Here is a 12,651-nt window from a genome sequence, read left to right as displayed (position 1 = left end):
TTTCCCACCGCCCTCAGGCAGCAGCTCCATTATTTTTGCCCATTTTCTTACAGATAGTTGAAGTAGTGGAGAGAAATGAAGAAACTCATTTGTTTGTTTTTCAATACAAATTTATAGAAAATCTAGAGAAATGAAAATGTTTCACAAAGGCACTAAACATGCTTAAATTTCCTGAGTAAAAAGACAGCTTGGTTACTATCATTTATGCTTTCAAGTTTTGTCAGAGTTCTACAGAAAAGCCCGAAGTTCTCCCTGAGGAAGACTCACTCACCCCTCCTCAAGCTCTCCCCCAGGCTCAGAGGCAGCAACTGCCACAAAGCTTGGCTTCTCTCATACAGAATCCTCTCATATGAAGTCTCTATGTTGCAAATCAGAAATATGTAAGTTTGACGGGGTAATGAAGAAACTAAAGTCAACAGTAGATAATTTCCTTCACTTTAAGAATCAAGATCTAAATACAGAATCACAGATGTTTAAGCCCTGAAGGTACGGGGCTTCTAAGGCACTTTATAAACCATAATAGGGAGGAGGAGGAGGAGGAGGAGGAGGAGGAGGAGGAGGAGGAGGAGGAGGAGGAGGAGGAGGAGGAGGAGGAGGGGGAGGAGGGGGAGGGGGAGGGGAGGGGGAGGAGGAGGAGGATGAGAAAGTAGGAGGAGGTGGAAGAAGAGGAAAAGGAGAAAATGAAGTTATTCTGAAGTTTTCAAAACTCAGTCACCTTGATACTGTTATTAAGGATGAGCAAGGAAAACACTATGTCAAATATAACAGCACAGAATTTGGAAGTCCACTTCATTTACATTCATTTCTCATGGGAAACAATTTGGTTTTTGCAAATTGTTTTTATTTGGTCTTATTTTATCCTTTAGGTGCTAATGGTGGGGCTTATCCCCACACTAGTCTCTACTGGAAAGTAAGACACGCCTCATCAATAGGACAGGGCCCGTGCCCACACCACAGGTTCAGGAGTCCCATGCAGCAAATGCTTCATATTTCAGACCTTCTCCGTGCAGGGAGGAACAGAGCTTTGCCCCCTGGTGAGATGCAACTTCCGTGCTTCCTATCATAAATGAGGCCCACTCTAGTGACACCGCACAGGCCGGCCATGTTTACCTAATGTTCCCTTCATCAAGCATCACTGAGTGCTACCGAGTGGCAGACATTCCTCAGCCCTGAGGAGCCTATTGTCCAATCAAAGAATGATTTACTCCTAACCCTCTGGGGCATGCGCCCAAGATCTTTGTTTTATAAAACCAGGATTACAACATGGAACCCCACTCTTTAAAAACATGAACTCTTGGAAGAAAAAAAGTTTATAAAATGAAATTCAATTAAGAAGGATAAGAAGACCATAAAAAAAAAAGGAAAGGGCAGGAAAAGCCTATAATTCACCATTAAAGAAAATGCTGGGAGACAAACATGAAGAGAACAAGCTTTCATGTACGGGAGTGGCCCCCGCAACAGAGTTCAAAACACAGTTCTGGGCCCTCCAGATGTCAGCCGAGAACGAGATCATTAACAGACTCCATGATGTCAGTTTCAGGCTTCATGGAAAAGTGCTCGGACGTTCCACGCACCCTTTTGAACTCTTTGTATCATCTTAGGCCTTACCCTATGAGGGCTCAAACCCCCAGGAAGCTTGGAACACCCTCCCCCCCACCCCCATGTGCCTGGATATTACCCCATGTATGCTCATTCAAGCTCAAACACCGCGTGACAGTCATAGGAGAAGGTTCTACAAAAGAGAGCATCTCCTTTCAATAACAATGAGAAATGTCCTATAATAATAAAAGTGCTCAGTAAAAAATGAAGAATTCCCTACCTTGAACACATTAAGCTGCTGGTTGATGGTCTCTGTTTCCATAGCAACGGGGCCTTGAGCCTCTTCATGTTCTTCGGCCTCCTGAAGCAGAGTAGAAAATTCCTTCAATTTGCTGTAGAAATCGCCGAGACGCTCAATTGTCCCTGCCACCTGCTCTTCTCTGGCTTGTGCTCGGTCCAGCAACTTCTTGCACTGTTTGCTTAGAGCCTCCAAGTCCCTTTTGATTCCCACAAGGTCAGGAGAGGTTTCTTCCGTGGCCAGCATCAGCTTGCAGGTTTTGTTGGCATTGTCGTTGCTAGCTATGAGGGCTTCTAGTTTCTTCAGGAAGGCCGTAATAGCCTCCTTTTGCTTTTGTAATGTTTCTACATCTCTCCCCACGGGGGCCATGCTATCCAGTTCATCATCAAACTCTGCAAACTGAGAAAACATTTCCCGGATGGTATTCTGGAAATGTCCAATACCCTGAAGCTTGGTTTCTAAGAATGAACACTTCTCATCAACCTGCTGACTTAGGACCTTATGCTCTTGAGCTACGGTTTCTGCTTGTAATAAAACGTCAGAGGCTCCCTTTGAGTCGGAGGCCTCTGCCACAAGGTCCTGTGCAAGGCCTTTGGCCAAATCTACCTGTTGCTTCAAGGTCTGAAGTGATTTCTGCTGAGTCTGCAGCATGGTCAGGTATTTGCTACTGTAAGCCTGGGGTCCTAGAGAATCATGGACCTCTAGCTGCTCCTTTGCACACTGAAGCTGCCTTTTAGCTTCTTTGGACACTTCTTGAAATTCTTTAAACTTCTGGGCCATGTTCTCCAGAGAGAATTTCTTAGTGTGAAGTTGTTCAGTGACCATGTCTACCTTCTGGTTCAGTGATTTATTCTCATCTGTAACCACCTCTTTATCTGTCTCACAGGCACTGAGCAAGCTGTTAGCTGCGTTGTTCAGCAATTCCACCATCCCGAAGTGCTGGTCCATTTCCTTCTGCAGAGACTTTAACTTGGCAATAGAATTCTCTGTTTCAGCAGGATCCAGGTAAAATTTTATCTCCTCCAGGTTATTCTGACATTTATCTATCCATGGCCGGAGAGTCTCCACGTGTTCTTTATACTTGAGGGCTTTTCCCAAGCAATCTTTTACCTTGTCTTCTCTTTCTTTCACCTGCTTATTAAATCCATCCCAATTGGTTTTAATTGTGTTAAGTTGTAACTGTAAGGCTGCCTTCTCAGACCCTTGTGTTTCTAGTAACAGATTTTCACCTTCCGCAATGGTTTTTTCATAAATACTAGACTGAGTAGTCAACGTTTTATCAAAGTCTTTCTGATCTTTCATTAAGGACTCCAAGACATCGAGTTTAGCTGATATTGGGTGAGACTTGTTTAGTTCTGCCTTCTTTGTATCCAGCCACGCCTGAAAATCTCTAGACATCTGCTGAAACTGATGAGAGCTGGCACAGGCCAACTGAAGGTGCTGGACATGATTCTCTAAAAATGAAATTACAGGCATGTTTATTTTACATCAAATTGCTGATATAATCTATGAGAAGCCAAAAGGAAAATCACCACATACGTGTACAGGACTGTCTAAAAGCAAAACTTTTCTCAGCACTGACTATAAGAACTACAAGTGAGCACAAGTTATTGACAAAGGGGGTAAAGGGAGCAAGAGGTAGGGGCGGCAACAACAAAAAGACAATCAAGGTGAGGAGGGGGAGCTGATGGGAATCAGGAACACTGCGTAAAGGTGCAGGGTGGTAGAGGACAAGCAGAGGACAGTCACACGCTGTCTGCTCTGCGAGGTCGTCTCCATTCCAGGAAGTGGACGTGACAACTGCTCACAGTTCTAAGTATGCAGATAAGGAATCCATCTCTTATCAAATATGACTGCTTCACTTCTCTGACTTGTACGTTATCATGGAGACAATATAATGAAGCCCACAGGAACAGCGTGGGTTTGGGTCTCACCTCAACCTCTCCGGACCTGGGGAACCCTGGGCAAAGGATTAAACCTCTACGCCTCATTTCCCCAGATGTAAACTGGCAACCTTCGTAAAAGCTGTTGTGGCCCTTGAGGGGACAGTACCTAAGTTCTTAGCTTAATGCCTGTCATATAAAAGTGTCCATCGCAGTAATAATCATACTCTCAACAGCGAATATTGTCAATATGATGTCAAAGTAAATGAGTAAGCCTAAGTGATGTGATCAGTAAACAAATCCAATCAATTGAAAAGTATGAACGGAGTCTTTACTAGGTTGCAAGACACCTCGTATTACTTTTCAGGCAGGACAGAGGTAGCAGTTGAATGTGCTCTTCCTAGGCAGGCCCCTCTGACGTCAGGCACTCACTGCTGCTGCCTGGGGCAAACCCTGGTCCACGTGTCACGGAATCGGGGCCACAGGAGGTGAGAGGAAAGCAGAGCCACATGCTTCTCTTTCACACATTTCTCTAGAAATGCGGATTTCTGACAGATGAGAAAATGAGGCAACGCCTTTTTGATAACGGTATTCATCTGTTTAGCTGGTGACACAGGTCTGTCACACAGCAACCATGTTTACATTTTTTAAAAATCAAAGTGGAATACCTGGAATGTGAATGGGCCTTCCTTCGTTAAGTGGATTTTGACAACACTGTCCCTCCACTGTCTGCGTGGAACGACCCTCACTGTGTGTGTCCATGAACACACCTGCGCTCCACACACACTCGTGTGAGCGGCCTCCTCTTCACATACGCTCCCGGTGGGGACAGATTCTCTCTAGGATCCCAGATTCCTGGCAACAGCTTGGGAATAGACCACCTAAGATCTCTATTTCCAGGAAATAGATGTGTGAAAAGAAGAGAGACAAACCTGCTCTTTGTTCAATATCCTTGAATGACTTTAAGATGCCTTCTAGCTGCCTACTGAGTTCTGCTTTCAGGTACTCCTCTTTAACCAGGGCTGACAACTCCTCACAGAGGGCCTGGGCCGCGTGTATCTGCTTCGCCTCCTGCTCTATTTCCTGCTTCATTTTTTGGGCTGTTTCCAACTGCTGGCTCATAGCATCAGGGTGTGTGCTCACAGCCACACTGCGGCTGAGTTTGTCGTCCAAATCCCCCAGTTTGTCAGAAAGGCTTCTCAGCAGGCTCTGATACTGTGTGCTTTTGACAATGGCTTGGTCGATCCAGTCACATCTGTCACTCAGCTGTCCTGTGAGGCTGTCCCATTTCTGGGTCACAGCTGCTAGCTGCTCTCTCACAATCCCGTGGAAAGCAGGGTGTTCACCAGGTCGGCTCAGAATGCCCTGGCCCGCTGCCGTGAGCTGCTCATACTGAGGTTTCCGGGTATCAAATTCTTGCAGCAGAATCTAAGGTAAAGAGGAAATGAGGGTAAATAAACACACAAATCATTGAATAATTAAATGCAGAAAACACAGCTTTAAGTTTCTAAAGAGACAGAAATGCTACTTATCTAGTTTTTCTTTTTGAGGTTTAGCTACTACTTTCCTACTTTTGATTTTGAGGGCAGTGCAATTACCTTAAAAAGTAATCCAAAAAGCTCTGGTACTTCACAGAGATACCATTTTGCCCAAAATAAGATCCCCCAAAAGGGGAAAACAAGGCAGATAAATATTTTCAGCAGTCTGGGCAAAAGGAACAAAAATTCATGTACGAATTTTCATATAAAAGGAAAACACTGCTATTGGACAAGTTCCCACCACACTAACACAGATTTGTTGTTTTCCGACTTGTACTTTTCTCTTTGAAGGGTTTTAAAAATTACAGCATTTTACACCAAAGGGAGTTAGACTAGATTAACTCATGGTGCATTGATTTACAAAGGTTTCTTTGAATGTAAGATTTATTGACAGTCTTTATAATCACGGTTTTAAATCATGTTGCTCAGAATGTGCAAGCTCAACATTGGCTCTCATTATAAAATAGAAGATCCAAACATTTTATTTTTCTTTAGTACAATATTTTATCTACCTCTGAGAGACTACCAGGATTGGGGGCGATTATTTCTCCCTAAATGTTTATGTACAGCTTTTGTTTCCATCCTCTTCACATGGCGAATGTACATGGGTTTGTATCTTTCAAGTTCAGGATCAGCCTCTTTGCTCTAACACCACTCCTCACCCATACAGAAATCTCACCGCAACCCCAACAGAGCTTCTGCGATTCCAGCCGCCTTAAATTTTATGGATGTTTTTCCCCTTGTGGATTTATTCACTTAGAATTAGTCTAGTCTAACTAACCCCCTGGGTTTCAAGGTTCCCTCTCGGCTTCCCTTATTCTTTCTCCTCTTATTCAGTTTCTCCCCCTCTACACCCACACCCCCGTCAAGACTGTATTGCATGAAGTTTACAAGTTTCATTATCTACTATCATGCTCAAAATAAACAAAACCTCAAAGGAGTCATTTCTAAACAATAAAAAACATATACTAGCTTCTCATAAAAATGTTATTACTTATACAATCACATTAACACTTCAAAGACGGCCCTTTGTAACAGGGTCTGCATAAACCATAATCCAAATGAAATGATCAAGGGACTTAACCCACTCCTGGGCTCAGTATGCTACTCTGGGATGCCTCACAGCTTTAGTCCTCTGGGGTTTATCATTAACCTCAGGACGGTATCTTAGGGGCATCGGAGACATTACAAATACACTCCACAGCACTGAAAGCACATACTCTCCAAAGCTAATATATCTGTAATGAAAACATTTGTCTTGTTAAGTCAAGTAATACTCACCTGCACCTGCTGCCTTTGTGTGTTTAGCATATTTGGGTCAATGGACAAGGGCCCAAGAACACTGACCATCAGTTCTTTTTCCACAAGCCACTGTTTTAACTGAGCCTCTCCGGTCTGGAACTGAGTTAGATTATTAGAGGATTCTTCCAGTTTTTGTTGTCTATCAACTGTCAACTGATTGAGTTCTTGCCACTTAGAGTCTGAAAGAAAGCAGAAAACTGGTGTTTGGTTTTTATACATTTAACATGACTATATCTAGGAAGACTGCCGGATGTGACTCAAAATGACATATAATAGCTATCATTCTGTATTTATAACTCTTCTTACAGAGTTGATTAAAGTCTAAGCTAAGAGAATTGCATTTATTGATACAGATTTTATGGCCCTGATGGTTGTGTGTCAACTGAAGTAAGAGGAAAGTAAATTTGAATCCGATGTTAGAAGGTAACACAGGATATGGAATATTCCTTAAAGCAAACAGGATCCTTTGCTCCCTCATTCCTTCTAGAAGTTCTCTAGAGTCTGTTAAACCAACTATAACTGACCGGCTAGGACAATGGACATTAATTCATTTGTTTAATATTAAATCTCCAATGATCAGTTCTAGGCAAGTGATTTCCATTTCTTTTTAAAATTTATTGATTAGAGAGAGAGAGAGAGAAGCATTGATTTGTTGTTCCACTTATTTGTGCATTCATTGGTTGATTCTTGTAAATGCCCTCAGCGGCGATCAAACCTGCAACCTTGGTGTATCGGGACGACACTCTAACTCAGCTACCCGGCCAGGGCCGTGACCCCCAAATTTTTTATCTGTACTCAATCATTCTCTTCTATTCAAGTTGCATGTTAGTAACCAGCTGCTTGAAAATTACACTAAGAAATCTCACTACCTCTTTAAACTCAACATTTATAAAAAACAAAACAAACCTCATTACTTGACTTAGGGTGGTGAACACACAATATAATATACAGATGATGTATCATAGAATTGTACATTTGAAACCTATGTAATCTCATTAACCAATGTCACCCGAATACATTTAATAAAAAATTTTAAAACTCATTATGCTCCTATCAAAATTTGTGGACTTTTCTGACTTTTAGATTCCTTTCAAAGGTTATTCTCTCTCTGCCATGTCACTGAGATGCAAAAATTCAGAATGTTCTTTTATGACTCTCCTATATCCTTTGTCCTAAAACCTCAAACCCATCCTTTACATTTCCAATGCCCTAACTCCATTTTGGTCTTCACCATGGTTTGCCTAGACCCGTGGTCTGCAAACTGTGGCTCGCAAGCCACATGCGGCTCTTTGGCCCCTTGAGTGTGGCTCTTCCACAAAATACCATGGCCTGGGCGAGTCTATTTTGAAGAAGTGGAGTTAGAAGAAGTTTAAGTTTAAAAAATTAGGCTCTCAAAAGAAATTTCAATCGTTGTACTGATGATATTTGGCTCTGTTGACTAATGACCACTGGCCTAGACCAGTGTTTCTCAAAGTTTAGCTGCATTAAAATCACCTGGAAGGATGATTAGCACAGGTTGCGGGGCCCACCCCCAGAGTTTCTGATTCAGGAGGTCTGACCTGGGGCCTGAAATTTTGCATTTCTAACCTGTTCCCAGGTGCTGCTGTGGCTGCTGCTCCCAGGAACATACTTTGAGAACTACTGAAATGACCCGGACTACCAGTCTTCTAACTACTTTCCCTGCCGTTAGTGTTTCTCAGCTGCAATCCATTTGGTTCTACAATAATTTCTCTCTCTCTCACAAACAAAAACAAATCACTTTTAAATATGTCACTTCCTAGGCTAAAATTCTTGAATAACTAACTCCTCACCACAGATGATAAAATCTGAAGACCTCTGCTTGACATTCAGGGCCTCCCACAAACTGACCCTTGTCTACTAATCTTAGAGGGTTTGCACTTCAAGATGAATCCTCAGATCTAGCCCTGCTGATCTTAACCAATACCACCGAACTGGCTTCTGCTCACACAGGCCCATACTGGCATGCTCTACCTCCTCTCCATGTGTCCCAGGTCTACCCTTCCTTCCCACTCCTCTGGATTTTACCCTCTGCTAGGAAGCTGTTCCTGTCCTCCCCACCTCCTGACGGCCTGCTCCTGAAGCCAAGTTATTGCCCAGCACTGGAACACAACAGTCACTCAATAAACATTCACTGAGGGATAAAATTGGTTGATTTGATGGATTTTTTCACCTAGCATACCATATACTAAAGGCCTGATTTTAATAGACCCCTCCCCAAAATCCTGTCTAATGGCATCATTCTATAGGGCACGTTGTAGTCACACAGTCTAACAAAATAGTAATGCAATTAAAACAATAAATTGAGAGGAAGAAATATCTAAATCTTATCAGGAAACTTTTTTGAAATACACATTCTTCACTCCCACTCCTATTGTAAAATCTTAATAATATTCCCCCAGTAGCTCTGATATCCCAGGTGAGAGCCACTGAATTAGGGACAATTCATTATAATGCAACAGGACTCTCTATAGTTGGATTAAATACACCGTTGAACATTAAGGTCCCTTAGGATAATGAAAACACACATATAGATTACTAAATATATCACGGCATATCTGAGTCTAATCTTTAGCTAAAAATAATGGAATGATTGAAAGTAAAATAATTCTTATTATCATCAAAGCCAACACACAACATTATGTGTCAGGTACTATTCATCTGTGCTGTACACACACTAACTCACTGAATTCTGAAAAGCAATTCTATGCAGTAGGAAAACTGGTATCATTGTCTTACACTCATTTTCCATATTGTTAGAATGAACAGGGGTGATAAGATAATTGGGCTTGTGAAGATTCTTTACCTAGGAGGAACAGTTTATATAGGGGCAGGACTGATAGAGGAGGATAACTCTGGAGGCAAAACCATGAGACTTCTGAGGGGAGCTACTTTTTAATACTGGTTGGGGAAGAGAATAAGAACATAAAGTAGGAGCTAGAGGAGTCCCAAAGGGAACCCCGTGGAAGAGAAGGGAGCCTACCTTTTTTCAGACAAATAAACTAAAAGGAACATTTACATTAAAATATAATACAGCATAAACAATTAGAAGCACCAAAAATCTAGTAAAAAATAAGCAATAATGAAAACATGTTACTCAACGCACAGCATGTTATTGACTAGTGTCTACCTTCTTCATAAAAATAAATTTAATCACTGTGTTTAGCAAAAATCCAAAAAAGACCCACAAGATAAAATAATGCCAAGTTAGCACAATTTAATTTGAAATGACACTTTTATATATGCAAAAATAGACTGTGAAACTGTCGAATAAATGAGGCTGTTGGATAAATGTTTTCTGATAAAGATTAGGATTGGGGGGGGGGGAAAGACTGAGCTTCTGTTCATGGAGTCGGTGTAACATAACATACCTATTTCTGTCAACATCTGTTTCCATTTGGCGGCCTCAGGAGTGTCTGGGTTCTCCTCCAGCAGCTCTGTCAATTTGTCTTTCAACTCCTGCACTTTGTTTACATTTTGTTTCAGTTCTGCCTCAAATGACTAAGAAGGAGGGAAAAAAATTAAGTAACTGCATTAAAGTATGTCTACATCAAAAGACAAGAACACAATTACGATAGGGAACGTTTTCTCTAGCATGACCAAAAGAGGAGAAATTCCACCATGAAATGCTGAAGCGGGTGAGGACCTGAATTCAACAGTTACTTTCCTTTCCTGCTCCTACTAGTCTTCAATCATCTGATAAAAGAATCCCAAAGAGAAATGCTATCGCTACAGAGATAACGACTCATCCCCATTACCTAGGAAGAATTTCATATTATTCTGAAACAACTCCTCCTTTTGGGAAAAAAGGAAGGTGACATCAGAAAGACTGAAATTAACAAGATCATCACAGGTGGAGGTGGGCAAAGGGCGGGAAATGGGGTCGGGGAGAGACTTTGCTTGGGGTACACAATGCAGTGTGCAGATGATGTTTTGTTGAAACCTGTATGGTTTCGTGAACCAATGTCACCCCAATAAATTCAATTAAAAAATAGATAAAATAAAATCCTTATCAGATGAATCAAACATCTGGTGACAAAGACTGCCAGATTTGAGAATGTGCTAGTGAATAGGCATTTTTCTGGACAATACAATATAGAGTTCAAATATAGGTTAGAGTTTGTAGACATTTTTGCCATCATTGCCTCGCTGTAAAACCATTTTCCCAATATGGACAGTTGCAGAAAGAAATACTGTCTATGAAAGAATGGGGAAGCATGAGCTCCCCTATTTCATACTAGACAGAACAGATCCCTAATACACTTAGCCTTTACATAAATCTTTCCCAATAGCTGACGGGTTAAAATCCCAGACTTAAACTGATTTAAAGGTGGCAATGTTGCTTATACCCAACAGTTCACTCATCTTTATAATGTCTGTCTGCAAAAATAGGTGATTGGTGTAATCAATCTCTACATAAAGGCACATTAAACAAAACTGGCCAATTATTTGCTGAAGTATATGGAGCAAGAAATCAGAATAGGCCTCCTGAGCACCAGGGCTCACCACTTCTGAACACCAGTCTGTTCTCTTTCGTGTCTTCAGGAAGTCTCCAGAATATACCTTATTCTGCTCAACTTGGGTCTTCACAGCTTCGGTATCTGTAGGTGTAGGTGCCTGATGCCATTTTGCTGCAGTTTTGTTCATCTTCTGTAACCACTGCATCATTGCACTTGATTCTTCCTGAGCCTTTTGCAACTTGGTGAGTTTAGTACTCAGTTCGGCTATTTTGTCCTTAAGTAAGAGGCCAAGATCTTCATAACTGTGGCTTATGTCAGTCATGTCTTTTTTAATAGATGTTAATCCTAAGAATAAGAAAAATTATTACATTTTTAGGACACGTTTTCAAGATGTTTAGAGTAGAGCTCTATAAAGAAATGTTGGCTTTATATGATATTCCCTTCTACTTTGTTAATATTAAGCCTACTACAATCAAGTGATAGAATTTTAGAAGTAAAAGGTTAGATCATCTTATAATGCTATTTAATGACAAATAATTTAGGGACATTAGATAATACAAGTGGAATGAAACAGATATTTTAAATAGAATAAAAAAACCAAAACCATGAAATAGTACTTATTAATTCTTCAGGTATCAAACTCAAGGAAGTAGCTTAAATAATATGTCAAGTGACAAAATAGCACAAATTAACCTAAAAGAAGGAAACATAACCAAATGCAAAACTAAACTGCCGGATTTCACTAATTTCAGATGAACAAAATTGCATAGGATGTCATATAAGTATGATGTTTATAGTGAATGGGACTATTATGTTAATACCATTTTAACTCAAGTTTGAAATGTCAATATAACCACTGTATACCTCTAAAAAGATCTCCTCTCAAAAAAGAAGACCCATTTATTTTAATCAATAAGCACTTAGAGCTACTATTCACCTTTATTTGCCAAAATTTCCTGAGTATCCGTGGCTGTCCCCTCACCATTTAATATTACTCCACCTGCAAAAATATTAACACTGAAGTCACTCGTCATAAATTTCCATAGTATTTCTATACATTAATAGTAGATGACGTTAAATCAAACCCCTGTAAGCAGTAATCATTTAAACATTTTATTACTACTTAAAAACGTAAAATATAGGTAACCCCCCCAAAAAATGTTACACACTTTGACAGCTGATAACTCACTTAATTTTCACTCCATTTCAGGTTTAACTGATTTTAAATAACAGGTGAAGCCAGATTAAACTTTGATCAAAGAAAAAATATCTTGAAGTGCTGCTAGACTTTTTTTTAGAGGAATACATAAAAGATAAAGTTTATGGTACAAAACCAGCAACAGTTGATGAACTGAAATGCATAAATACTGAACGAAATGATTCTTGATGTTGGTGATTCCATTGGTTCGTGTTATCAGCAGTGCCTGGACCAGAAGGGTCATCAATTTGAAAATAGGCATTGACCAAAAAAATTATTCATTTCTGTAGATTCTTTTAAATTTTGAAAATTAACTGCATGTTAAATAAATACTGACTTTATAATCATTCAAAGTGTGTACACATATTTTGGGACACCCTGTATGATTCAATTTCAAAACTGAATATCCAAAATT

The 12,651-nt window shown here is 40.5% G+C and overlaps 1 protein-coding gene across 14 annotated transcripts in view; it reads right to left on the bottom strand.

Moving 5' to 3' along the window:
- The window catches only part of DST (dystonin), a 435,295-nt gene that overhangs the window by 95,166 nt on the left and 327,478 nt on the right, over window positions 1-12,651 (bottom strand). For all 14 annotated transcript variants that reach the window (XM_079780745.1, XM_079780756.1, XM_079780754.1 and 11 more), the window contains 6 exons: window positions 11,976-12,038; window positions 11,142-11,383; window positions 9,950-10,079; window positions 6,540-6,739; window positions 4,653-5,148; window positions 1,820-3,291 (listed from right to left, as the gene is read on the bottom strand). In XM_079780745.1, the coding sequence (XP_079636871.1) occupies window positions 1,820-3,291; window positions 4,653-5,148; window positions 6,540-6,739; window positions 9,950-10,079; window positions 11,142-11,383; window positions 11,976-12,038 (2,603 nt within the window). The remainder of the gene's footprint in view (window positions 1-1,819; window positions 3,292-4,652; window positions 5,149-6,539; window positions 6,740-9,949; window positions 10,080-11,141; window positions 11,384-11,975; window positions 12,039-12,651) is intronic.

This window comes from Cnephaeus nilssonii (assembly GCF_951640355.1).
Source record: "Cnephaeus nilssonii genome assembly, chromosome: 9".
In the NCBI taxonomy this organism is placed as follows: domain Eukaryota; kingdom Metazoa; phylum Chordata; class Mammalia; order Chiroptera; family Vespertilionidae; genus Cnephaeus; species Cnephaeus nilssonii.
This window is presented reverse-complemented; position numbering and strand designations above follow the sequence as displayed.